Consider the following 23,973-nt stretch of genomic DNA (forward strand, 5'->3'; position numbering starts at 1 on the left):
AAAATTTGAGTCATTTCCGTTGACTGGAAGTAGTACTTTACGCTACTTCCGATTTCTCAAAAAACTAATGTAAATTTTAAAAGTAATAATAATATTGCGCACTATTATGCGCTTTTTTATTTCGCGTTCACTTGGTGTGCAATTAATTTGTCTACGAGATTTTATTCTATTTTTAAAACTTTAAGTATTTAAAATGGATTAAAAATCATGTCTATAGCCCGAGTTCCCATTCCCTGTTATTTTATATAAGAATATTCGAGAAAGTTTAGGGGAGATCACTCCCGGTTTATTTTTAACTGAAATTTGCTATCGAATGTAAATTCGTGTCATTTGTGTGTGAATTTAATTAAACAGGTGTGCAACGGAATTTCCCCTTTACAGCGCACATTCTTTCACTAGAGTTGAATCATTATTTGGTTGGATTCTAAATTTAAGTTTGTAAACAACCCTAATTTCAATAGGCATTAGCCAAGGATTTAGATCTACAGTTTAAATAAAAAGTCAGAATATTTTTAAAAAATCAATGTAATAGATCTAGATCTGATTTTTTAAAGAGTTTAACGCCCAAAAATATATAGATTCTCCTTACTTTTATTCGCTTTAGGCTATTTCTGTTCGGCCATGTCGCAGTCTTCAAGCAATGAATCAACCGTATCAAGCAGTCTCAGTGCCATGGTAAGTTATGTAATCCTTGTTGGTGTGGTCTTTGACCCATGGAAAGATTTGTATCTTCATTCTACAATATCTAGTGATAGATCAATTGTAAGTTGTTTTTTTGTTATCTGTTTCATGCCATTGTTGCTTCGATCAATGTTGTTTTTTTTTTCAAACTCATCCTGCCATTTCTGGTATTATTTAGCTGTTAGATCAATAGCTAGTGTATTTTTAAACCTCCACTGACTATGGTAAGTTTTTATCTTTATCCTACCACTGACGGTATAGTGTTAGCTCTCACTACATCTCTAAACCTAACTCCCACATTAACAGCTGTAGCATCAAAACAAAACAAAACACACGACAATGTTGGTTTTTGTTTCTATTACTAGCCAATATGTTTGAGCTTTGATCCCCAAGAATTATTTTCTCCCACAGTCTTCCAAAGAAAGAGGCAACGTGGCCATACGGATGGGCAAACTGTACAGCACCCTCCCCCACTGTCTGAGACGTCTGCCAGAGAACATGCCTAGGAACCGGCAGGAGTTTATGATCCGGAAGTGCATGAACCCCACGGAGCTGGAGGTGTACTTCGACGACTCGAACCGGTACCTGTATGAGGCGAGGAGTCTGGCCCAGCAGATGGAGGACATCAAGGAGGAGAGGAGAAAACTGTTGGAGCAGTACAAGGAGCAGACGAAACAGCTGAGGGTTAGTGGGGCTTAGGGAGGATAGAGGGCTTAGGTGGGTAGAGGAGGGAGTAGGGGAGAGGGGAGGGCTTAGGGAGGTAGAGGGGAGGGCTTAGGGAGGTAGAGGAGGGCTTAGGGAGGGTAGAGGAGAGCTTAGGGAGGTAGAGGAGAGGGCTTAGGGAGGGTAGAGAGGGCTTAAGGAGGTAGAGGGGAGGGCTTAGGGAGGTAGAGGAGGGCTTAGGGAGGTAGAGAGGGCTTAGGGAGGTAGAGGGGAGGGCTTAGGGAGGTAGAGGAGGGCTTAGGGAGGGTAGAGAGGGCTTAGGGAGGGTAGAGGAGGGAGGAGGGTAGAGAGGAAGGCTTAGGGAGGTAGAGAGGGCTTAGGGAGGTAGAGGGGAGGGCTTAGGGAGGTAGAGGAGGGCTTAGGGAGGGTAGAGAGGGCTTAGGGAGGGTAGAGGAGGGCTTAGGTGGGTAGATGAGGGAGGAGGGGAGAGGGGAGGGCTTAGGGAGGTAGAGGAGAGGGCTTAGGGAGGTAGAGGGGAGGCTTAGGGAGGTAGAGGAGGGTTTAGGAGGGTAGAGGGGAGGGCTTAGGGAGGTAGAGGGGAGGCTTAGGGAGGTAGAGGAGGGAGGAGGGTAGAGGGGAGGGCTTAGGGAGGTAGAGGGGAGGCTTAGGGAGGTAGAGGAGGGAGGAGGGTAGAGGGGAGGGCTTAGGAGGGTAGAGGGGAGGGCTTAGGGAGGTAGAGGGGAGGCTTAGGGAGGTAGAGGAGGGTTTAGGAGGGTAGAGGGGAGGGCTTAGGGAGGTAGAGGGGAGGCTTAGGGAGGTAGAGGAGGGTTTAGGAGGGTAGAGGGGAGGGCTTAGGGAGGTAGAGGGGAGGCTTAGGGAGGTAGAGGAGGGAGGAGGGTAGAGGGGAGGGCTTAGGAGGGTAGAGGGGAGGGCTTAGGGAGGTAGAGGGGAGGCTTAGGGAGGTAGAGGAGGGTTTAGGAGGGTAGAGGGGAGGGCTTAGGGAGGTAGAGGGGAGGCTTAGGGAGGTAGAGGAGGGAGGAGGGTAGAGGGGAGGGCTTAGGAGGGTAGAGGGGAGGGCTTAGGGAGGTAGAGGGGAGGACTTAGGAGGGTAGGGGAGGGCTTAGGAGGGTAGAGGGGGGGTTTAGGGAGGTAGAGGAGGGTTTAGGTGGGTAGAGGAGGGAGGAGGGTAGAGGGGAGGGCTTAGGCAGGTAGAGGAGAGGGCTTAGGAGGGTAGCGCCACAGCAGATAGGATACTGTGTGTGTGTATATGTATATATATATATATATATATATATATATATATATATATATATATATATATATATATATATATATATATATATATATATATATATATATATATAAACGAGATTAATTAATAGTCTTTGGTGTTCAATTTCTTTGTTACCGCTACTGTGTCACCACTGTTTGTAAAGCCCCAAGCATCATTTCGATCACTCTCCCAAAATATCTGGATTTATTAGATCTTTAGTGTTACAAAAAGAAGAATCAGTTAAATTCAGTTTTCACTGGAAAGTTGAGATATTTTAAATTTTATATTAACCGGAGAAAACCATAATCCCCATTAACCAGTTCTTAAAATCCGGCACCCTTAATTTTTCATGTACATTATTCATTGTTACAAATAAGAGTCGAATGTGAACTATATTAAACTATAATATAATTCATAGAAATGTTAGTAACTAAGATAATTATAAGTGTAATTTAATATTTATAATTCAATTTTTTTAAAGGATCTGATAGACGAAAGGCCGTTAAAACCAACGATGGATCTGGAGAGTATGCGGAAAAGATTTGATAAGGCGATTATGGACCACGCCAAAGCGGAAGCCAGGAAACAAAGTTCCAGTACTCAGTCGTCCTACACTAGATTCTAAGGGGGACAACCCACAAATTAAATTTTTAATAATCGGTTTACACTATTCTGTTTCTTACTGTTTATACGTTATATGTGGTTGAATAAATTTTTAAAAATTAATTGAAGTGTATTTAACAATTATATTGTTTGACAAGAAATGCAATATGATTATAAAGGAAATTTGCTTTTTTTTACCTTTTAATTGTTAAATTAGTTTAAACAACTAATTGTCCCCCACAAAACGATTTAGACCACATGCTTAATCAATAATATGGAATAAAATTGACATTTCCGTTATTTTTTATTATTACTTATTTAAATTGTAATATAGAAAACGATTTTTTATAACAAAAAACTATAGCGTTATACTAAGTTCAGCAAAATATTCAATAAGGGCCTATTTATAAAGCTTAATATAAAAAAAAATTAAGAATAAATGTTTTTGGTATGCAGTTTAGATTAATTCAGGGTGACCAGAAAGATGCGCAACGGGAAAAAAAAGCGCAAACAGAAAAAGCGCACACAGAAAAAAGCGCACACAGAAAAAAGCGCACACAGAAAAATGCGCAAAGAGAAAAGCAATGACATGTTCCTGACTTACAAAGAGCGAGGCTGAAGGCGTTATGTCACCTACAGCTCTAGCTAGTCATATTACCTGGAAATCGGTGGTAGACACAACAAGAGATGCTTGAAACCGCACAGCATTTAGTCTGGCCCCTACTCACGCACATCTGTTCGACATGGTTAAACCTACCAGGAGCACTACCCTCCAGCCGACGTAGATATGGGAGTCACGGGGGCACACAAGCCACCCCACCTCGCCAAGGCGCTGTGTCATTAGGATGGCCCTAAGAGTTTCCTTACGGTTTCAGTGATCCGCCTATGAGCGTTCTGCCCACACGACTCACACACCTACCGTTGCTACTTCGCGAGCAGGTACTAATGGCCACAACTGAACCGGGTAGAAAGATTTGTGTCGAGTCCGTCTACCTAGTGCAGAGACAATAATTATGTCCGCTACTTGCTCCATAACAATGTCACTTGTCGTGAGTGTGTAGACACTTAAAAAAGTGGAACACGCACGGCTAAACCCCCGTTGCCGTAATGTCAGCACTCAGGGGATGGCCCGACGAGCATTCAGATGGAAGTAAGTTTTAGACACGCGGACTTACAAGAAACAGCTTTACTTCTTGTTAATTTATTACTGCGCGAACCTACTTGAAGTTACCTACCGGAAAAGTTGATACAGAGCTACAAATCTATATATTTAATTCTCTTCATGGAGACCATAGAAAACACCACGCAGCTTAGCCACAACCTTCATCCCCACCTGTCAGGTGAGCTATGGTTCACCCCGAATGTTTACAATAGTAGAGCCGGTTCGAATAAGTGACGGCTATTAGGGGCAGATAATTTAGTTTTTAAACGATTTGAAAGCAAGGGGAGATTATAAGTTATGCTTGATACTTTCTTTGTCGTCTGTAAACGGCTGCTTTTATTGGGCGAGGTGGGGGAGGCAGGGGGTGGGGTAGTGTCGAATTCACAAATTATGAATTGTTGATTAGAAAATAAAACAACTAGATAGCGGCGTATGCTACGTCGCGGGTCAGCTCGTTTGATATAATACTTATATATGGAATTTCGTCAACATAACTGAAACTATTTGTTATCGTGTTCAGACAGAGAAACATCCATCCACAAGGACAATATTGCAAAGCCCAGTTTTTCCGACTCGATGACACGTAAAACTAAAACTCCGAGATTTTGATAAATCTGGATCTAGCATTTTTATCAGATTACAATAAATCCCCTATACTCTGTACATAATGAAGTAATAAGGTGTAAAACAGTAAAAAACTCAACATTTCATGTGATTTTTGTGCACGACTACATTACTTTCTCCATACTCTGTATTTGAGAAAGTAAAAACGTGCTTTTTTGCTTTCTCTTGTTCTCTGTATAGAAAAACTTAGCCTCCCCCGTACTCTGCCTCTCTTACAATCCGCCTCTTACCTCCACAATAATCAACCAGTCTCCATCAGTGTTTCTTCTAGACTTTTTTCTCCGGGGGGGGGGGGGGGGGCTCTTCCCCGATGAAAGTCTACTCCCCCCCCCCCCCCCCCGAAGAGATGCCTTGAACTTGGAAGAAACCCTGGTCTCCATTATAATCCTCCACTACGTCTCTCCCTATAATCCGCCACTTAACTAGCCTTATAATCTTCAGCCATTTAGTTTATCTGTGTTTGTGTGTACGTATGTCTGTATGTGATATGAATATTTTTATAAATTGAAGTTAGAACAGTCGGGCTCTGGGAAACCACTATCTCTATATCTATAAAAGCAGAGCGGGGTTTGTTTGTTTGTTCCTCTAACCTGAATTCGATAAGGCATTTGCAAGTAAGTTGCAGGGACATTTTTCTTGGCAAAGTGAAAGTAAGCTAACAAAATTCAATGTAACGGGAAATAATCGCGTTTATAGTGACCGAAAACTGACCTAGAGTTACCGCGGCCTTATATAAACTATACACTTTTTCAAAGAGCTTGAATTAGATCGACCACTTGCAGGTGCTACAAAAATTTGATAATTGGTAAGGCGATAGCACTGTTAGAGTGAATAAAACTAATTATTATAGCTTTTAATTTGTATGGTAGAGTAGTTTATTTATTAAGGGGAAACAAGTTTTGTACTAAAATTTACAATTTACGTTTAAATTTTTTTATCTTCAATATTTTCGCGTTTCCTGCCGTGTTGGTTATTATGTCAAGGGTCTTTATCAAAATAGATACAAGGTTCGGATTATGTATATTATTTTCCGTTTAGTAGGTAGAAGAGTTTTATAGTAATTATTAGTGCTATCTTAAAGATCGATAATTTGTTTTTAAAAACATCCTACCGACTTTGTGTACCCAGTTTCCAGTTGGAAAACCTTTCGGCAGCACTGTACTGTAGGCCCTACAACACAAACCAATATACCCCCCTTCCTCTTTATATTCTATTAACTCCAAATGAACCCTGTTCTTAGACTCAAACTTCCGCTCAGTTCCATGCGGGATAGGAGAGGGAGGGGGGGGGGGTCATGGTGAAGTCAGGTTTTGTGGATGCTTACAGGAGGGAGGGTAAGGTTGGCTTAGCAGTAACCTTTCACACACCAAATATAGCATTCACATACACCTTATTACTTTATTAAATACATAAACAGACACATTGCCTTAAATAATTCCTTTATAAAGTTATTTATAGATATTTAATGTTTAACTTGCTTTATCCCTTTTTAGCAGACAAAAAAATAATTTCTTTACTGTCTGCACATTCATCAGTAAATTATATAATGAATACAAACTTTAATCTCTTAAGTCTCGAACTGGAAGATATGTCTGTATTTTAACAAAAATTGGGGTGGAACGTATAAGTAATTATAGTAAGAATAACAGATTAATGTCATTTAACATATGTCATGTTTGTAAAAAGAATCTGTAGACAGCCATATAGTGACTGCAAATAAATAAATTTTAAAAAATAGATCAGCTTAAAAAGCCTGACATCTCTATCAACAAGATAACAAATGAAATGTCCACAACAAGGCCAAGCCTACAGAGAAAAAACAGTGTGGAAGAAGGCTGTGGCATTGTTAGCATAGTCTAATGGGAGTTCCTGGCCAGCGGCCTTGGCCCCCAAAGCTGCTGCTCCGATGCTGGCCTCGGAGTTTAAGTGGAGCAAGACGACTTCCTTAATGTCAGTCTTGGTTAAATTAGAAGTCATCTCTTCCATAAAACCTGTGAAAAAACAAGATTTTCAAAGATATTCATAAATGAATTGTGTTGCAACTGAAGTTCTATGGTTTGAGATTTAAATCTTTTAATAAAGTTAGACGCATAGAGATTTAATTGATTAAAATATATTAAATAAAATAACATGATGATGTATCATTAAATCTCCCAACAAAGTTAAGGTTGTAGATATATATTACAAAGATAAAATTCTATTGTGATCACACCATACTTTAAAACATCAAGAAAGTTGAGAAAGTAAACAAATATTAATGTCACCTGGTTCCAGAAGTTTCCAGCTTTTAAAGACAGAACCAACACACACCACAGGTAAACCACCTGCCCTTGCTTTTAAATCCTACAGGACAGATAAGCCATTGATAAAGCTACACTAAATAATTATTTAATTAAGTTTGGGATGACATGGCCAAATGGTAAAGCATTGGACTGATAATCCACAGATCTCGAGTTCAGCTCTTGCTTTGGACGAGTGACTGCCTGGCGTCCCTGAGTCCACCCAGCTCTGATGGGTAGACTTATATTGGGGAAAGTAAAAGCAGCTGGTCATTGTGATGCCGAGGTCATTGAAACAGATGAACACTACTTCATCTACCATCTTGAGCATGAACAGGAAAAGATGATGATGATATTGATTTCACATAAAGTACTATAGAGTGAGAGTTACAGTACCTTATGTATTTTATTTGATATTCCATACAAATGTCGAGCTAGCAGCTTTCCAGCCTCTTTAAAAATTTCACAACATAATGGATCATTTTTTTCTAAACCAACTGAAACATAAGAATAACTACAAATACTTCAACGACAAAAACTGAAGTTTGTTGAGAATATAAAACATTAACATTCGGTGTAAAAATATAGAGGGAGTATAAATTATAGTTTTGAATTTACAAATTTATTTTAATATGGGTTTTTATATTTCTATAAAGAATTGAATTACTCAATTTCAAAAACAAATTACTTAAATAATAAAAGAAATAAACTGTTTATTTTTTTTAAATGCTAGAACTATTTGTAATGTAATTCATTTGAACAGAGAGTCAAAATGAGATCTATTTAAAACTAGAATGCAACTACAAATTTTACCTTGGGCTAGATCTTTGCATAGACCAGCAAACTTAGCTTTATTAAAGTTGGTGTATAAGTGATCAAGCATTCCACTGCGATCCTTAACCTTAAAACAATTTTTTTTAATTATAATTTTAACAATTAATCAAATTAGTCTCTATTTTATAATAAGACATAACATAAAAAAATAGATATTAATTTGTATTAAAATATTCTTATGGGTATGTAGAGAAACTTCTACTCACATTGTAATACTTATAAATAGTTTCTTTCACTAATGAGGTGCTATGAGGGGAGATAACAAATCCATCTTCATGATCAAAAAAGACCTTGACAGCTTTCAGAGAAATCCAGCAAGCTAAGGGAGTTCGAATTGACAGAAATAACCAAACAATAACAAATGATGAGCAGGTATTATAGAGTAATTAGAAACTGAAATTCATATTTTAAAATTTTAATAATTTATCACCTGTGTTATTTATAATGTAGCAAAACAATTTAGCAAGCAGTGGGGATAAGTTCAAAATCTACTTTATTCTTAAGTTGACTCCCTTTAGGGGAGTGTGGGTCTATTTTCTTACAACAGCTTGAAGAGTCATAATTTACTTAAAATTTAGCATATACAATCTTGATTGATCTCAACAAATTTTGGCTCTTCTTCTTCTTCTTTGTTCTTAATTATTAGTGTTGAAGGGGATCGAGATTTATCTGCCAGTGGGTTTGAACTCGAGACTTTGTTCGAATTTATCAACCATGAGCTTTTTGCCGACTCGACCACGCCTCCAACACAATTAAGCGTTACGTGTCAACTGGTTATGCGCCATTGAGGCCATTGACTCCGATTTCAGCCTGCTTTTCTTTTTGGATTTGCTTCCATAGCCTTTGTCCAACCAAGAACAATCTACAAGGCAGCAGTTGTTTAATTTTGGAGTTGTCTCTCCTAGAAGAGTGGCTGTCCCCAGCTAACGAGCCTCATCTGCCCGAGGGTTCGAACTCGAGACTTTTCGGTTTAGCAAACATGAGCTTTACCGACTCGACCACGCCGACCCCTAAATTTTGGCTGATTAATACGAATTTGCCACCCTCGTACAATTTAATTTATCTTAATCAACATACTTTAACTTTAAAAGGGTATTTTGAAATGCTAATTTTTTACTGTTTAACTACTATAATAGAAAAACGTAATTTTAAACCTCATTTACACAGAAATAGTAAACCAAGCAACCAGTGGTGCGGTACTTTGCATGACACTACAGCGTATATCAGTTTACCTGAGGCCTCATCTCCTATCAGATGGCCCCATCCACCACAACGGGCCATTGAGCCATCAGGATTAATCAGCTGACAATTTGAGCCCGTTCCTGCTATCAACACAACACCACCTAAAATAATTATGAAAATAAAAACTCAATAATTCAGGAACAAAATATTCACATTACTTTCCTTTCAATAGTTTTTACTCATAAGTACAATACAATGTCTTAAATATTAACACCTAAAATAATTATGAAAATAAAAACTCAATAATTCAGGAACAAAATATTCACATTACTTTCAATAGTTTTTACTCATAAGTACTATGTCTTAAATATTAACATAATTGTTTATACAACTAATTAAAATGATGTATGATTTTTACAAAATGATTTTAAATAGTTTACAACATCTGCATTCTATTTGCAACAAAATTATTTATGTTATTATAATAATATGAATCTGTAATTGTGTATAGTCTAAGTTAAAAACAATTGATTGCAGACAGGTTTAGTTCAAAATGTTTCTGTACACACCATTGGGTAAGGCCGAAGCAAGGGCAGATTGTGTATCACTGCCAACAAAATAATGTTTAGAAAGATTTGGGTAGTCTTTCTTTAGTGTTTCTTTTATTATAACTTGAACTCCTTTCTCATCACCTCCACTCAAACTCATGCCCTAAGATTGTTTTAGAGAAGAAAGAAAATCTTTAAAAGATTGAAAGGGGATTTCAATATCTAGCTTTTAAAGAATTTTCATAGTAATCCACAAATAGATATGGAATTTCTCTGTAGAATTTTAAAAAGCTTGGTATACTTACTAAACCTTCTAAGGTAGTTGTGTCAGCTAAGTTTGCCTTCTTCAAGCCTTCATACACAAGGGAACTAATTATCTTTAGGCAATTATCAACACCAATTAACTGTAAACAAACAAAACAACCAAATATGAAAAGCCTGTTTATGATATATAAAAAAATAGTTTCTTGTTATTTGCTTAACTAATTGCTACAAGCCTCGACACATAATTACCACATACCACTGCTATTAATTAATTGTACATAGAGATAATTTGTACACTAAGTTATTTTTCTGCTACTTAAGTAGGATCTAATACAAAATGTATAAGCTGACTGTTTAAGTATTTTAAATTATTATAATGAATAATGATATTATTAATATATTGAAGTAACATTAATATTAATAGGTTATTATTATTATGGTTATTATTATTGATATTATTATTAAACAATAACTTTACTTTTCTGAAGCTTTCTTTTAAATAAAGGTGGATTTTTTAATTAATTAATCATTCTAAGCAACTACTTTTTATGTCCCTTCGTTTAGCCATGCAGCAAGAATTTGCAAGGACATTAAATATCAACAGAGAAAGGTTTTAAGCTATTAGAGCCTGAATCACGAAATAAATGAGCAATTGTTGGGTGCAAATCCACAGATGAGAACTATTTGCTTTCTAGAGCAAAAATTATTTTACTATTCTAAGATCACTAGCAACGCAAATTTAAGGAATAAGCTTACATATTGATTTGTTCCCTCTCCTTGACTAGTGGCCATTAGCTTTCCATCAGATCTGACCAAAACAAACTTTGTGTTTGAGGCCCCACTAATTAAAAAATAAAACGGGTCTATTATTATTAACAAAACATTGATTAGATCAAAATTAATATCAAATTAGTAGGCTATGATTGTATGATGAAGTTATCATAATAAGTAAATAAAATAAATGGCAAACTTCACTTTTATTATTTGATAAAAAATAAATCATGCATTAACATTTTAAAAACATGTATGTATCATAAGCTAAACTGCTAGGTAAATGTAAATGTATCTTGTTGAGCATATTTAGATAATAAATGTTTTATATTTATAATTATATTTATAATAGGTCTATATATTTATAATTCTTATAAACACTGTATCAACTAATTGAAATGTATAGGCCTAATATTACAAATTAATTGTATTTCTTCTTTTTCATCTTTCTTAATTTTAATATTGGAGGAGTAGTCACTCCAAAACGATTAAGCAATATGAGTCAATATGTTAAGTGCCATATGACCTGTCGACTCCGAGCCTGCTTTTCTTTCTGGATTTACTCCCAGCAGCCTTAGTCCACTAACGAAGGATTTGCAAGGCAGCAGTTGTTTGATTATAGAGTTATCTTTCCTAGATGGGTTCCTGTCGTCATTGTCGTTTATACTAGCCAGTTAGCTATGAATTAGCACAAGAAAACAGGTGTGCCATAAAAATCCAGCCACAACTAGATCAGACCTAAGTATCAGAGATATTACTTTTTTCTTCTGTATGTCTCACTGAAAATGTATCAAAATAACTTACCCTTCAACACCACCATAGTATAGGAATGATTCTTGTGACATTTTGATGAAATACTGCTAGTAGTCTAGTCCTGCTGGAAAGAAGAAACCATTTTCTTTTTACTATGGCCAATTTAAAGGTTTTTTTTACTACATTATAAAACCTAGTTGACACATTTTTTGTTTGTCCACACATCATCATTTATATTCATAGACAGTGGCATAGGCAAAGGTTATAACCCCTCCCATGAACAAAAACACTTAAAACATTTTTTCCAAATTCTCTTCATGGAGGGACCATGAGGGACAAACCACCCCCTCCCTCGCTCTTTAGGCATCCCACCCCCACTTCATCAGTCTGCTGAGCTGTGGTTTACGCCAAATTTTTACAATCGTGACGGCTATTAGGGTGACATAATTTTAGTTTTTAAATGATTTGAAACTAAGGAAAGGTAATTAAGGGGAGGCTGCTTTCAGGGGGGAGGGGGCGGAGTAGGGATGGGGGGTAATCATCCTTACAAGCAAATATTGGTAGTGTCGAATTCACAAATTATGAATTACTGAAAAGTAGAAAAAAAAATAATAGCGTCGTATAGCGCCATATGCTAGAACGCGGGTCAGCTCATATATATATATATATATATATGTGTGTGTGTGTGTGTGTGAGTGTGTGTGTTTCAACCCATCCCGTGACCAATTCCAGGCTATGCCAGGTGATGTTCATAGTAATCTACACTTTAGCAGCTTAGCTGCACATAACATAATTGATTAGACTATCCTTAATTGCATTTGAATGTTTTTTAAACATCGATTTTTTTCTAAAATATTTACTGAGCTCGGTAGACTTAGAGTATTTTAGTCATTTTCTATTATATTATTACAGTTTACTAAAACAGCTTTCTAAAATGCAAAATAATGGCTAAAATTCAGTTTCTAAAATTATTTTTTTTAAAAATGCTAAACTGTGACATCATCGTCACAAATTAAGGACTGTCTCCTCTACAACTGTGATGTCATTTATGGATGAACCATGAGAAAGAATAATTAGATAGGGGACTAATATAGAGTAGGTCCAGTATTTACTGTTTTTAGTGGTAACCAACAAAAATGTCACTCTCAGGGGGATGGGGGGTGGACTTTAGAGATGAGTTGTGATGCTGATCTGGGGTTCAGAAAGTGAGCCACAATTTTGCATTTGAAACAGATATGTTAGATACTAAACATTAGAAATTACATCGTATTTGTAAAAGTCTTTTTTTTTAAAATTGCAAAAGACAATGATTAATGCACTCAGTGTTGAACAATCTCAGTAAATATTTTAGAAAAGAAACTGGTGTTTTAAAAAAAACTTACACTAATTACTAGTTACAGCCAGCCTATTTAATTTAAAATAATTAATTTGGCCTAGTTTTGAAATTAGGGCCTACTAAAATTAGTTTAAATAATTTGATTAGACTAGGTCCCCTAGGTGTAGTGAGCCTACAAAATAAATTATAAAGGGATAAATTTAAATTAAATTTAAAATTATCGATTTAGAGTTAGAGTTTTAAATTAGAGACCAATGTCATGCTATCATTGCTGCAATGTTTTGTTATTATTATTAAATTAAAATTAATAATTTTAAATTTAGGCCTGCTATAGGGCCTATTAATTATTAATATTAATTTAGCAATTTAGCAGCAGTGCTTGCTGCTTTAGGCCAACATAATAGTTAGATCTAGTACTTTTCAATGGTGCTATTTTATGTCCTATTTTAGTTAAGCCGTTTTTTTTCTTTTCTTTTTTTGCTGGGCTTTTTCTTCAAGTGTTAATCAGAGCCTCGCCCTCTGCCAGTGCTTTGAATTTGACAATGTCAATGCACTGGGGGGGGCACAACATGAAGCACATGTTTTATTTAAATGGTATAGGCCTACTACTTGCTCTATTCCACTCTAGATCTATATTGACTATATTGAATGAGCATCTAGTTGACCTAGACCTTCATTCCGATAACAAAAGTAGTAGAATCTACTATGACAGTTTTTATTAGGCCTACACATTCTACACAACATTTGCCAGCGTGTATTTTGTTACCACAAACAGCAAAAGGGGGCGGTTCCCAAATAAAATGCTACAAATAGTAACATTGATCATGTGACACGAAGTTAACTAATCGTTTCAATTGGTGAGCTGACGCCATCTTTGTGTTTCTACTTCCTCTTTTAAACCAAACGGAGTGTACGGATATAGCTGCCGGTTTGGGTTTGACTTACATAAGGAAACAACAATGATTCTGTTGGAAACAAATAATCGTATTGTTCTAGAAACGTTAACATTTAAAATAAAGAATGTTTTGGAAGGGTATGTCTCACTGTAGATAGCAGAATGGTTTTATATCTCTAAGTAGTGTTACTCATTGTATACCTTAAATAAAAAGGGACAGACCGAACCATGTTTCCGGTGCTTACAATGGAGACGCCTATTTTCACTTCCTGAATAAAAAGACTTCTTTCTAAATCACCTTGCCATACAGCACAGAGATATATTGTTAAACTTACTAGTTAAGTTTACTTAATGAGAAATACAAAGTTACAAAACGCCCTAACCAACTGCAGTGTAAATTTAAAGACAAAGATTAGAACTCCTTTTATATTTTAGCCTTTTGTCAGTGTTATTTTATTAATGTTTTTTAGACCTGGAGTTGGGGGTCTGTCCTTTAACTTTTTTAGGAGAATGTTTATACCAGTGTCCGATAATGGAATCTTCCTTAAAAAAGGGGTGTTAGGTTACTGGGAGTTAACTAAATACTATACATGTCTGGCTAATTTCAATGCTAACCCTGTCCCTAACCCCAACCCTGGTCCTACCATACGCCTAACCGTAATTTCTAACCATAAAATTAGTTGAGATTACAATATCACTAACAACCCACAATGCAAAGACATCTCTAAACTACGGTTAAAGAACAAGACAATTTTTATGAATATGGTACATAGGCCTATACCTACTTAGCAAAATAAGAAAAAATATAAAAGCATTGGCATTGGCTGCGGCTATTCGTAGTGAACTACAAATATCCCTATGAAGGCTATTCGTACTCTGACCAATCAGCGTGCGGCATTTTTTTTTTATTCTTGAATTCCCTTTTTCATCTTTTACAAGCTGTATAGATATAGAACTAATTATTTTTTATGTCTCCCTAACCCTAACCCTAACCCTAGCCCTAACCCCAACCCTAACCCTAATGCTAAACCATAGTCCTTAAAAAAAATTTAAAAAAAAAAGAAAAAAGAAAAAAAATTCCTGAGCCAGCGGGAATCGAACCCACGCCTTGAAAAAACTAATTAGCCAATGCGCAACCACTTCGACCACCGGAACAGTTGCGACAATGCACAAAATTTGAATCTCATACACAAACTACAGGACAATGAATTTAAAAATAAATTTGATTGGTCGGCTGAAAAAGCGAAGTACGAATAGCCCCCTGAAGGCTATTTGTAGTGAAGTACCAATAGACACTCTCTTGGCATTAGGCCTATGTTAGTATGTAGGCTTAGAATTTTTATTCAAACAATGGCATAAATTTGTAAAAAGGAAATGCAAAGACATAGGCCTCTAAACTAAGGCGTACAGAACAAGACCATTTACGCCATTTGAGTTGTATATATATATAGGCTACTTATCAATATAAGAAACAATTTTAAAAACATAATGTAAGAGTTTTTTATTCCAACATTCACTATTTTATTTACACAATTTAAGAAAATTTACATTTAACGTTATCAACAACAATCTTTTTAAATATACCACATATTACCACCCTTTTCATTCAGTAAATCCAATTCATTATTTTGCATCTACATGTCTCTGTTTTTGCAATTTCTTCCATACCACTTTCACTTTTACTCACCTCTTAGCCCAAGATAAATATTATAAATAGGCTAGTGCATTAAGGAGCTATAACCTAAAGTATGTTTGGATGGCTTTTGGTCAATAACTAAACTAGTATATAGGGTATTCGGTGAATGACTGAAACTTTTTCTTTTAGTTAAAATTTAGCTTGTTAAATTTCATTTAGCAAGTTTATTTATATTTATAGTATCAAACTATATTAGGTAAATATTTTCAAGAGATATTTAGGCAGACTTTCTGTTTAGACCCCTCTACAGTCATGGCTTAGATTTAGATATAATTTAGGCTATAAGTTTTGTATTTGCTTTTTCAGAGGAAAGCCAGATAATGTTGATATCACAATTGCAGGTAATTGTCAAGATTTTTTAAAATTCTTTAATTAAATTATTCGACATTTGTCTCTGACCCAATTCAGTACAATTGTGCTTTTGTTCACAGTCTAGTTTTAATCTAAACCAAATTTATTATTATTAGTATGCATTTAATTTTCGGTTATTTATATTTTATATCAGATTTTGATGGTGTACTCTTCCACATATCAAACCCAGATGGAAATAAAAGCAAAATCATGGTAACTGTTTTAATTTTACAACTAGATATTTTAAAAGTGAGTGGGTAGTAATTTGTAACTGGTAATTTGTGATGCAATTTTTTTTATTAGAGGTGAATATTTGATTTGATGCAGCTTGTACATATAGTTATAATTGCCTACAGATTAATTACCATTTAATGAAGACTTTCATACATATTTCTATAACACACTGGGTCTTGTATTTTAGATGTATTATTTAATAAGAAATGTTATAAATATTTTCAGGTTAGCATATCATTAAAGTTTTATAATGATCTTCAAAAACATGGTGCTGATGATGTGAGTTGTATAACATATAACAATATCTCTTAAAATAGTTCTTTTTTTATATATAAAAACCTAAGTTTAATATATAATTTAAATTAATTTTTTTTTGAGAACACATTAATAACTATAGTAGGATTCTTTAAAATTGATTTTTTTTCCCCCAGTTGATTAAAAGAGAATATAGTGGTCTGCTAACAACAGCAGAATCAGGTAAGATATAGGCCTAGTTACAATTCTCAATTAGGAATTTACTTGTATTTTTTTTTTTTCTTAGTGTAAGATTTTGTAGTGAGGTGGGAAAGGTTTTATTTGTTTTTGTTCATTTTTATTTCAGGCTACAATGTTTCAATAGTTTTTGATCTTGAAAACATCCCAGACAATTGGCAAGAGTTGGTAAACAAAGCTAGTTTGCTAAAGAGAAATTGTTTTGCTTCTGTCTTTGAGAAGTACTTTCAGTTTCAAGAAAATGGCAGTGAAGGCAACGCAAGAGCAGTTATTCATTATAGAGATGATGAAACAATGTTAGTATTTATTTTTTATTTTACGCATTATTAGGTTAACTGAAAACTTGATTAAAATAAACTGTAGTTATTGTATAATGTATATAAAAACAAATTATATTCCAGCTACAGAATTTTCACGATTCAGATACTTAGGGTTAATTTAACTATTGTCATACTGTATTTTCTTTGTATTATTTATTATTTATCATTTTACATTTCAACATTTATAAGTTTTAAAAGCTGAGGTTGAAAACATTGGTATTTTAAACTAGGTATGTTGAAGCCAAAAAAGACAGAGTGACTGTGATCTTCAGCACCATTTTTAAAGACGATGATGACATCGTAATAGGGAAAGTTTTCATGCAGGTGATTGTTACTTATCATTATGTTTTTCAAAAGTTTTATTTGAAGAGGATAAATTTAACTTCTAGAATGCTGTAGACTTCTGTTTATAAGTTAAATTTTCACTTTGTAGGAATTTAAAGAAGGTCGTAGAAAGTACCAACAGGCTCCTCAGGTTTTGTTTAGTCATAAAGAACCTCCACAAGAACTTCAAGATACAGATGCACGCACTGGTGATAACATAGGCTATATCACTTTTGGTAATATAATTTTTATTAGAATATCATTTTGGGCCTTAATGCATTGGCTGTCTTTAAAAATTGAAACTTGAGTGAAATTTGTTTTAGGCTAAGGGTGACTGCTCTAACTTTGGTTGCATTCTAGCTTGGTCTAATTTCTTACTATGGTAAAAAAAAAAATCATACATTCCATTGGTCATCATAAATTATATATTAACTTGTTAAGTTACAGATTAGAATCGTTGGATTTTCCTTATTTAAGATTATCAATTTTTTTTTTTTTTTTTTTTTTTTTTTAATATAAATACTGAAAAGCAGATCTGTCAAAATGTTAAAAACTGCCATGGTCATAACTTGACAAGACCAGAAAACTGGATAGTAATACATACATTTTCCTTTATTATTCTGGTTAAGTGCAGTATTATTCAAATCTACTTTAGATAACCTAATTATATTTTCTACATATCAAAATTTAAACTGAAAGGAATTTGTTGTCAAAACTATTGTTATCGACCACATAATAGCTTTCCAGCATTTGTCAATTTATAATCTTTTCAGATGTTTATTTCTTTCTCTTTCTTTCTGCCGTTTATGAATGACCTAAAGATATATTGCCCCCCCCCCCCCCCCATTTTTATGCAACATAAATAACATTTCTATCCTTTTGAACATGTACACATTTTAATTATTGGATAAAACAGTAATTTATATATATGCTAATAGTTGCTGAAGTAAGAACAAGAGACTGAAGTTAGGGCAACTTTGTCAAAGTTAAAACTAAACAGAAAACTATTGGGTTTGCATAGGGAATTATATTTTTTGGGCATTGGTTAACTATTATACCAAACCAATCAAACAGGTACAAAGTTTTTATAGTGAAAACAATGTAACTGCTATTTTGATTAGCTTTGATAAAAACAAATTAGTTAATTTTTTTTTGTCATCAGCATTCATTTCTAAAATAACATTTCTAATATTAGTCTGTAAGTTAACAGTCTTATTTTCTTCTTTAATTTTTTAGTAATTGATCCAATTTATTTTATAGTTTTGTTTCCAAGACACACCAGTAAAAATGCTCGGGATAACACCATCAACCTTATTCATATGTTGAGAGATTATCTACACTATCATATAAAATGTTCAAAGGTAATCTATGTACTTTTTTTTTTACCCTTCTGTGTATTCATTACATGAACATTGGTTGAGCATGTTTTGAAATAGGAGTTCTAAAAGATTAAGTTTCTAACTGATTATCTCCAGGCCTATATTCATCAAAGCATGAGAGCAAAAACATCTGAATTTTTGAAAGTACTGAACAGAGCAAGACCAGAGGTAAAAGACAGAGAAAAGAAAACCATTACGTAAGTTCCTTTTCTGTCGATTTGTATTAAGTTTTCAGTCTTTGTATACTTAGGGCTATATTTAATCTTTAATTGTATTTAATACTGCAGTGCTAGTATATGCTGATTTACACTTTATATTAACTTGGTGTTAATATTTATAGTAGTAGTTACAATATAACTGTTTCTTTTCTAGAGGAAAGACCTTCCGGCAAAACTGAATGTCTTTGAGAGACCCGAGACCCACAGATGGAGACCCTGTCTTAAGTGCATTGACTTTTTTCTACTGTGACATCCTCATTTTTGTTTCTGTACTGTCACTCGACTGTCCAATTATTTGAAGTCTATAGATGTATGAACAGCTGCTTGATTTAAAAACAAATTCCAAGAATTCCAGTCATTGTTCAGTGACATCTTTCATGAGATATGTTCACGGGTTTGTTTATTGTAGGAAGCCAAGACATTATTTCTTGTTACTGTGTATAATTTAATCATGTTATTATATTTTCAATTACTTGTTTGGGTTAAAAGACACCATAACGTATTGTGGGTAAGACTTTTTTTTAATAACTTAAAACCATTTTATTTATTTCAAATATCAGCATTCTAGGATGGCTTATCCATTCTGCTGGAAACGAATTAACAAAAGCAATATGTTTGTATTTTTTTAGTTTAATTCATTTTTTATACATACATTCCCAACTTTTTTTTTTTAATTTAGTTTTCATCTTACCCTGTGTGTACTCATTTTTATCAGGTTTGCATCAAACTGTTCATCTTGACATCTATAGACTTCATTTTTTTGTGAATTCTTTCATTGTACTGCAAACAATGTGGTTTCCTACCCTTGGGGCATTGCATATATAAATTTTAAAAACCATAAAAAATCTATGCATACTTAACTTAGAATTAATTGACTACATTAACAAATGTCCCACTTAATTTTTCCAACTACCATTTTCCCCATCTTCTCTCCTTAGGCGTCAGTGTAAGGAAATTAATCTGTGTCCTGTAAGATATCTTACTCTTACATTGTATGTCAGCTGACATAAGTAAGATCAAGCCTTACACATTGAGTGCTAAGTCTGAAAGTTCTATTTATTTTTATTAAATTTAATTTCTGCAACAAATATTTTTATATGGTTATCTGACATATATCATGTTTGTTTTCTTTTGCCTAGCATGTCTTGATTGCGACAACAGCATACATTTATTTTTGTTTACTCGTACCTACATTTTTTTAGAGTCTTGATTGCGATGAGAGCAGTACTGGTCAGTTAACGTGACCAGCACATGTGATACTGATAAACATTATTTGTGTTTTTAATGTTGCCACTGGTTGCTATTCTCAAGACTTCCATTGTTGGTTAATTAATCATTGGTACCTTTCTCTACAAAAAAAAAATTTTCATTGATAATGTATAGAAGTGTTGAGTGGCTGCTTTCTATCTGTTTGTTGAAGGATGATAATCACTTGCATCAGCATTGAGGAAATTTATATTTATCTACCTGCTACAATTTGTATACATAGATTACCAAATAAACCTGGAATTCAATTTTTGTTAAAGAAACCGTAGGATGATTACTATTTTTTTTGTCAATAATTAATTAATTGAACTATCTGCATGTCAAGATGGATTAAATAACAGTTATATGTATCTATATGTTGAAGGTCATTACACATTGAAGAATTGCCATATCCCTAATTTTCATCTAACAGAATAGATTTGTGTTAAATTGTTTAATGGATAATTCTACTGTGATTGAATATCAGTTAGATAACTCACTCTTTGTTCAATTTCATCATGCTTGCTAAACAAACTTTAGTGGGTTCTGAGGGTGGTTTTTGTCTCACAAGTTAGGGTGAAGGTCACATGTGTCTGATTTGTAGAAAACTGAAAATATCATTTAGAAGTATTTGTTTCCTTCATGCACCATGTAGAAAAACAAACATTGTCACTAACTATATTAAGTCAATAAGCAGGCCTTTGATTTTTATTATTGCCAGATTTTCTACAAATTGTGTCCAAAATATTTGTTGAATACAAATTATTTTTTTCATGCAGTAAAAGTGCTAAAAATATAGAAGCCATGATTAATCATATGCATTAACAACTGGGAGGAATTGCAGCAATTTAAAACCTCTTATTGCTTGTAGAATGTAGAGACCATGGAATTGTGCTTGTATTTTTCAGATACATTGTGACCCCCCCCCCCCCCCCATCCAAAGTTTATAATGTAGTAGTAGTGATGTTTTTTTTTTAACTTCAGACTGGTGTAGGTGTGTTTTTTTAAGGGGGAAATTTAGTAAGTTCAAATGTGCTGTTTCTACTTGTACATAGGATGTGAGGCTTCAAAAGTTTATATTTATTGGGAACAATTCTTCTCTGAATAGATGTTATATCCCAGAGGTGATGTTAACCGTTGCTGTTAAAATAAAATAAAATGTCTATATGATCTCGTGAGAGAATAGCTTATTATTACTTTCATTAGCTAGAATTATGCTTTGTAAACAAATTTTATATGTATAATAATACATTTTCATTGTGTTTAGATTTTAAATAATTGCTACTTTTAATGATGACTTTTTAGCAGCTTGTGTATATGTACCTATTGCATTTTTTTTTTGTTTACTATAAATAAATCAGCATATCCAACTGTGTCTGAAAATGCTGAGCTGTTTCAGTTAGTTACCATATTTAAAACTTTTGAAGTTAAGAAAACAAATAAAATATTCAGGCATTTACTAATAGAATGAAATTGATTTAAAAGGGTTAGAAAAAGTAATTTTAAATACAATTTCTCAAAGAGCTTTGTTAGGTTGTAGTAATTACTTGATAAAGACAGCCATTCAAAGGCTCGATTCAAAAGCCTGTCTGTGCCTCAACCTCTTTATTTTTTAGCTACTTTGTGTTGATCAGCCCAGCTAAGATAGCTCTACTTGTTGCTGATGCTAATCAGCTCAATGAAGGTTAGCTCTTCTTGTAACCTATGTTGATTGGCCCAACTAAAGGCATATTACTGTACCAGTATGATGTGTACATTTCTTTTCTGTAACAATAATATAAATTGTATATTACAATAAAATACATTATGTTAAATAACTAGTTTTTGTAGTGTTGTTACAAAATATATTTGGGAATGATATTTTTTTAGTGTTTGTTTTCTAACATTAAGTAAACAACTGATCATGCACATAGTTCGCCTAGCTACACCTGACAGACATGTAAATGTAATAAGACACAATGGTATGCCAGATCATTTTTTAGAATTAGAAACAAAATTATTTTAATGCGTCATAGATTTGGGTTTCATAATTTCGCTTTCGAAGGAAAAATGTCAACCTGTGAAACATCCTTTATGCAAATGCGATGGGGATTTTATAAGATGATTTCTCTAGGGCAGGGGTTCCCAACCCCGTGCCCGCGGGCGCCATGGCGCCCGCCGAACGATTCTTATGTGCCCACCTCTCACTATTCTACATAGACAGAATTTTTTTCATAAACATTATTGAAAGGTTGAAGGGGATGGAAATCGAAAGTTTGAGGGGGGGGGGGGGGGCAAATCGAAAGTTTTGTCCCCGGGTGACGGGAAGGGTCGCTACGCCTCTGGAAGGAATTTGTCGATTTAAAATAGGTGGTGCCCGCCACCCTACCGATATTTTAGAATGTGCTCTAGAGTAAAAAATGGTTGGGAACCCCTGCTCTAGGGGTTTCAGTGCAAAGAGACGTCTCGACCTAAAGACTCCTGTCTAAACATCCATTGTACGACATGGGATATTTCGTTGAATGGTTGATTGTATAATGGAACATGTTAGAGGAAACAAACTGGAATCCAACGGACACAACAGCTCGAAGTCGTGGCTTCGCATATGAGCGCTGCCTCCTTGCAAGTAGTCAACAACAAATGCAGAAGATGCAGTGATAACCGGTGTAATGATAGTGGCACCGCCCATGACTTTCAGATTAGAACAAGCAGCGATAAAATATATTTTAACATTCTTAGCCAATGTGGAATTCAAATGCATTGTAAAAAAAAAAAAAACTCACTCAGGAACTATAGCTAAATGTGAAGTAGTGGATGGCTGTTAAAGTTATATTAATTAGTGAGGTAAACACTGCGGTTACAGCAAGGTTAATTAGTGAGGGAGATTAATTAGTGAGGTATTGGACGGCCGTTACAGTTAGGTTAATTAGTGAGGTAATGGACGGCTGTTTCAGTTAGGTTAATTTTATTTAAAGAAGAAAAATAAAAAATTAAGGCCTATTCGAATGTAGAAAAACAATTTTAATTATGCAACCGGAAAAGTGTTTATACTTGGGACAAGAACGCATTTAACAATGACGTCGCTTATTGTTTACAGTGAGTTTACACTAAAAAAAAAAAGAGCACGAAACCTACGACGTCATCTTCCGAGTTAAGAATAAAATAAAGAAATTAACTATTTCATTCAAATATGATATAGAGCTAGATTCTACGTACGCTATGAAATGTATACAATACGATTTTCTCGGCCTAAACTTTTATAAGTTTTTACTTTATCTATTCGGATTATAGATATAGATTCTAGATCTAGATCTCGATTCTAGATCTAGACTAGATCTACGGAAAAACTAGACGTAGACGCTAAGACCTGGGTTTAGACTATCTACTAAAAACAACATAACTACCATTGAACAGCCGGGGTTTTAAAGAAATCTTTTAAGTCTCTTAATTTTAAGTCTCTTAATCAGCGAGTGCATTTATGTTATGGTTACCGATGAAGAAATGAACTATTTCATTTAAATCTATAGATCTATTCATAAAAACCTAATAAAAATAAATCACTTTAAAAACAAGAAGAATATCGTGGAATAGCCGAGTTTTTAACGGAATCAGTGTGTGCCTGTATTATGTTGAATGTGTCGGATTTTTAGCTAATTAGTTATTTCTTTGCTTTGCCAGTAATATCGTTCAGCGTGTAGTAATGCACATTGCGTTTTGCCCAATAACTATTTTTTATAAATTATTTTTCTCAAACAAGTTCAACATTTTAAAATATATAGGCCTATAATTCACGTGAAACGGGTACCGATGGCTAGTTTATTATAGTCTGTAAACGAAATTGTAGGGCCCAAAAATAATCGTGGTCTC

The 23,973-nt window shown here is 34.4% G+C and overlaps 3 protein-coding genes across 8 annotated transcripts; 2 read left to right on the plus strand and 1 right to left on the minus strand.

Moving 5' to 3' along the window:
• Positions 1-426: 426 nt before the first annotated feature.
• LOC131951386 (uncharacterized) lies at positions 427-3,286 on the plus strand. Of its 3 annotated transcripts, none has more exons than XM_059313778.1 (4): positions 427-500; positions 579-675; positions 1,093-1,365; positions 3,099-3,286. In XM_059313778.1, exons 2-4 carry the CDS (start codon positions 622-624, stop codon positions 3,240-3,242), a joined length of 471 nt encoding a protein of 156 aa, XP_059169761.1. In that variant the 5' UTR covers positions 427-500; positions 579-621; the 3' UTR covers positions 3,243-3,286. The 3 variants fall into 3 exon arrangements, with proteins under 3 accessions (XP_059169761.1, XP_059169762.1, XP_059169760.1); XM_059313779.1 differs by having other exon boundaries at positions 605-675; XM_059313777.1 differs by having other exon boundaries at positions 427-675.
• Positions 3,287-6,551: 3,265 nt separating this feature from the next.
• On the minus strand, positions 6,552-13,828 carry LOC131951391 (N-acetyl-D-glucosamine kinase). Of its 4 annotated transcripts, none has more exons than XM_059313787.1 (11): positions 13,740-13,828; positions 11,689-11,761; positions 10,870-10,954; positions 10,155-10,253; positions 9,871-10,012; positions 9,352-9,462; positions 8,326-8,438; positions 8,099-8,186; positions 7,682-7,782; positions 7,271-7,349; positions 6,552-6,997 (listed from the first exon to the last, which is right to left on the minus strand). In XM_059313787.1, exons 2-11 carry the CDS (start codon positions 11,727-11,729, stop codon positions 6,813-6,815), a joined length of 1,044 nt encoding a protein of 347 aa, XP_059169770.1. In that variant the 5' UTR covers positions 11,730-11,761; positions 13,740-13,828; the 3' UTR covers positions 6,552-6,812. The 4 variants fall into 4 exon arrangements, with proteins under 4 accessions (XP_059169770.1, XP_059169774.1, XP_059169772.1 ...); XM_059313791.1 differs by having other exon boundaries at positions 11,689-11,758; positions 13,740-13,761; XM_059313789.1 differs by lacking the exon at positions 13,740-13,828 and adding an exon at positions 13,702-13,720.
• A 29-nt stretch (positions 13,829-13,857) lies between these two features.
• LOC131951393 (actin-related protein 2/3 complex subunit 2) lies at positions 13,858-21,965 on the plus strand. The gene is made up of 11 exons (XM_059313792.1): positions 13,858-14,006; positions 15,871-15,905; positions 16,070-16,128; positions 16,375-16,428; positions 16,581-16,626; positions 16,751-16,937; positions 17,192-17,285; positions 17,395-17,521; positions 18,546-18,646; positions 18,761-18,861; positions 19,037-21,965. Exons 1-11 carry the CDS (start codon positions 13,933-13,935, stop codon positions 19,059-19,061), a joined length of 903 nt encoding a protein of 300 aa, XP_059169775.1. The 5' UTR covers positions 13,858-13,932; the 3' UTR covers positions 19,062-21,965.
• Positions 21,966-23,973: the final 2,008 nt, after the last annotated feature.

Source organism: Physella acuta, unplaced genomic scaffold (assembly GCF_028476545.2).
Source record: "Physella acuta isolate Inbredline_101_S28 unplaced genomic scaffold, ASM2847654v3 ptg000810l, whole genome shotgun sequence".
Lineage (NCBI taxonomy): Eukaryota > Metazoa > Mollusca > Gastropoda > Physidae > Physella > Physella acuta.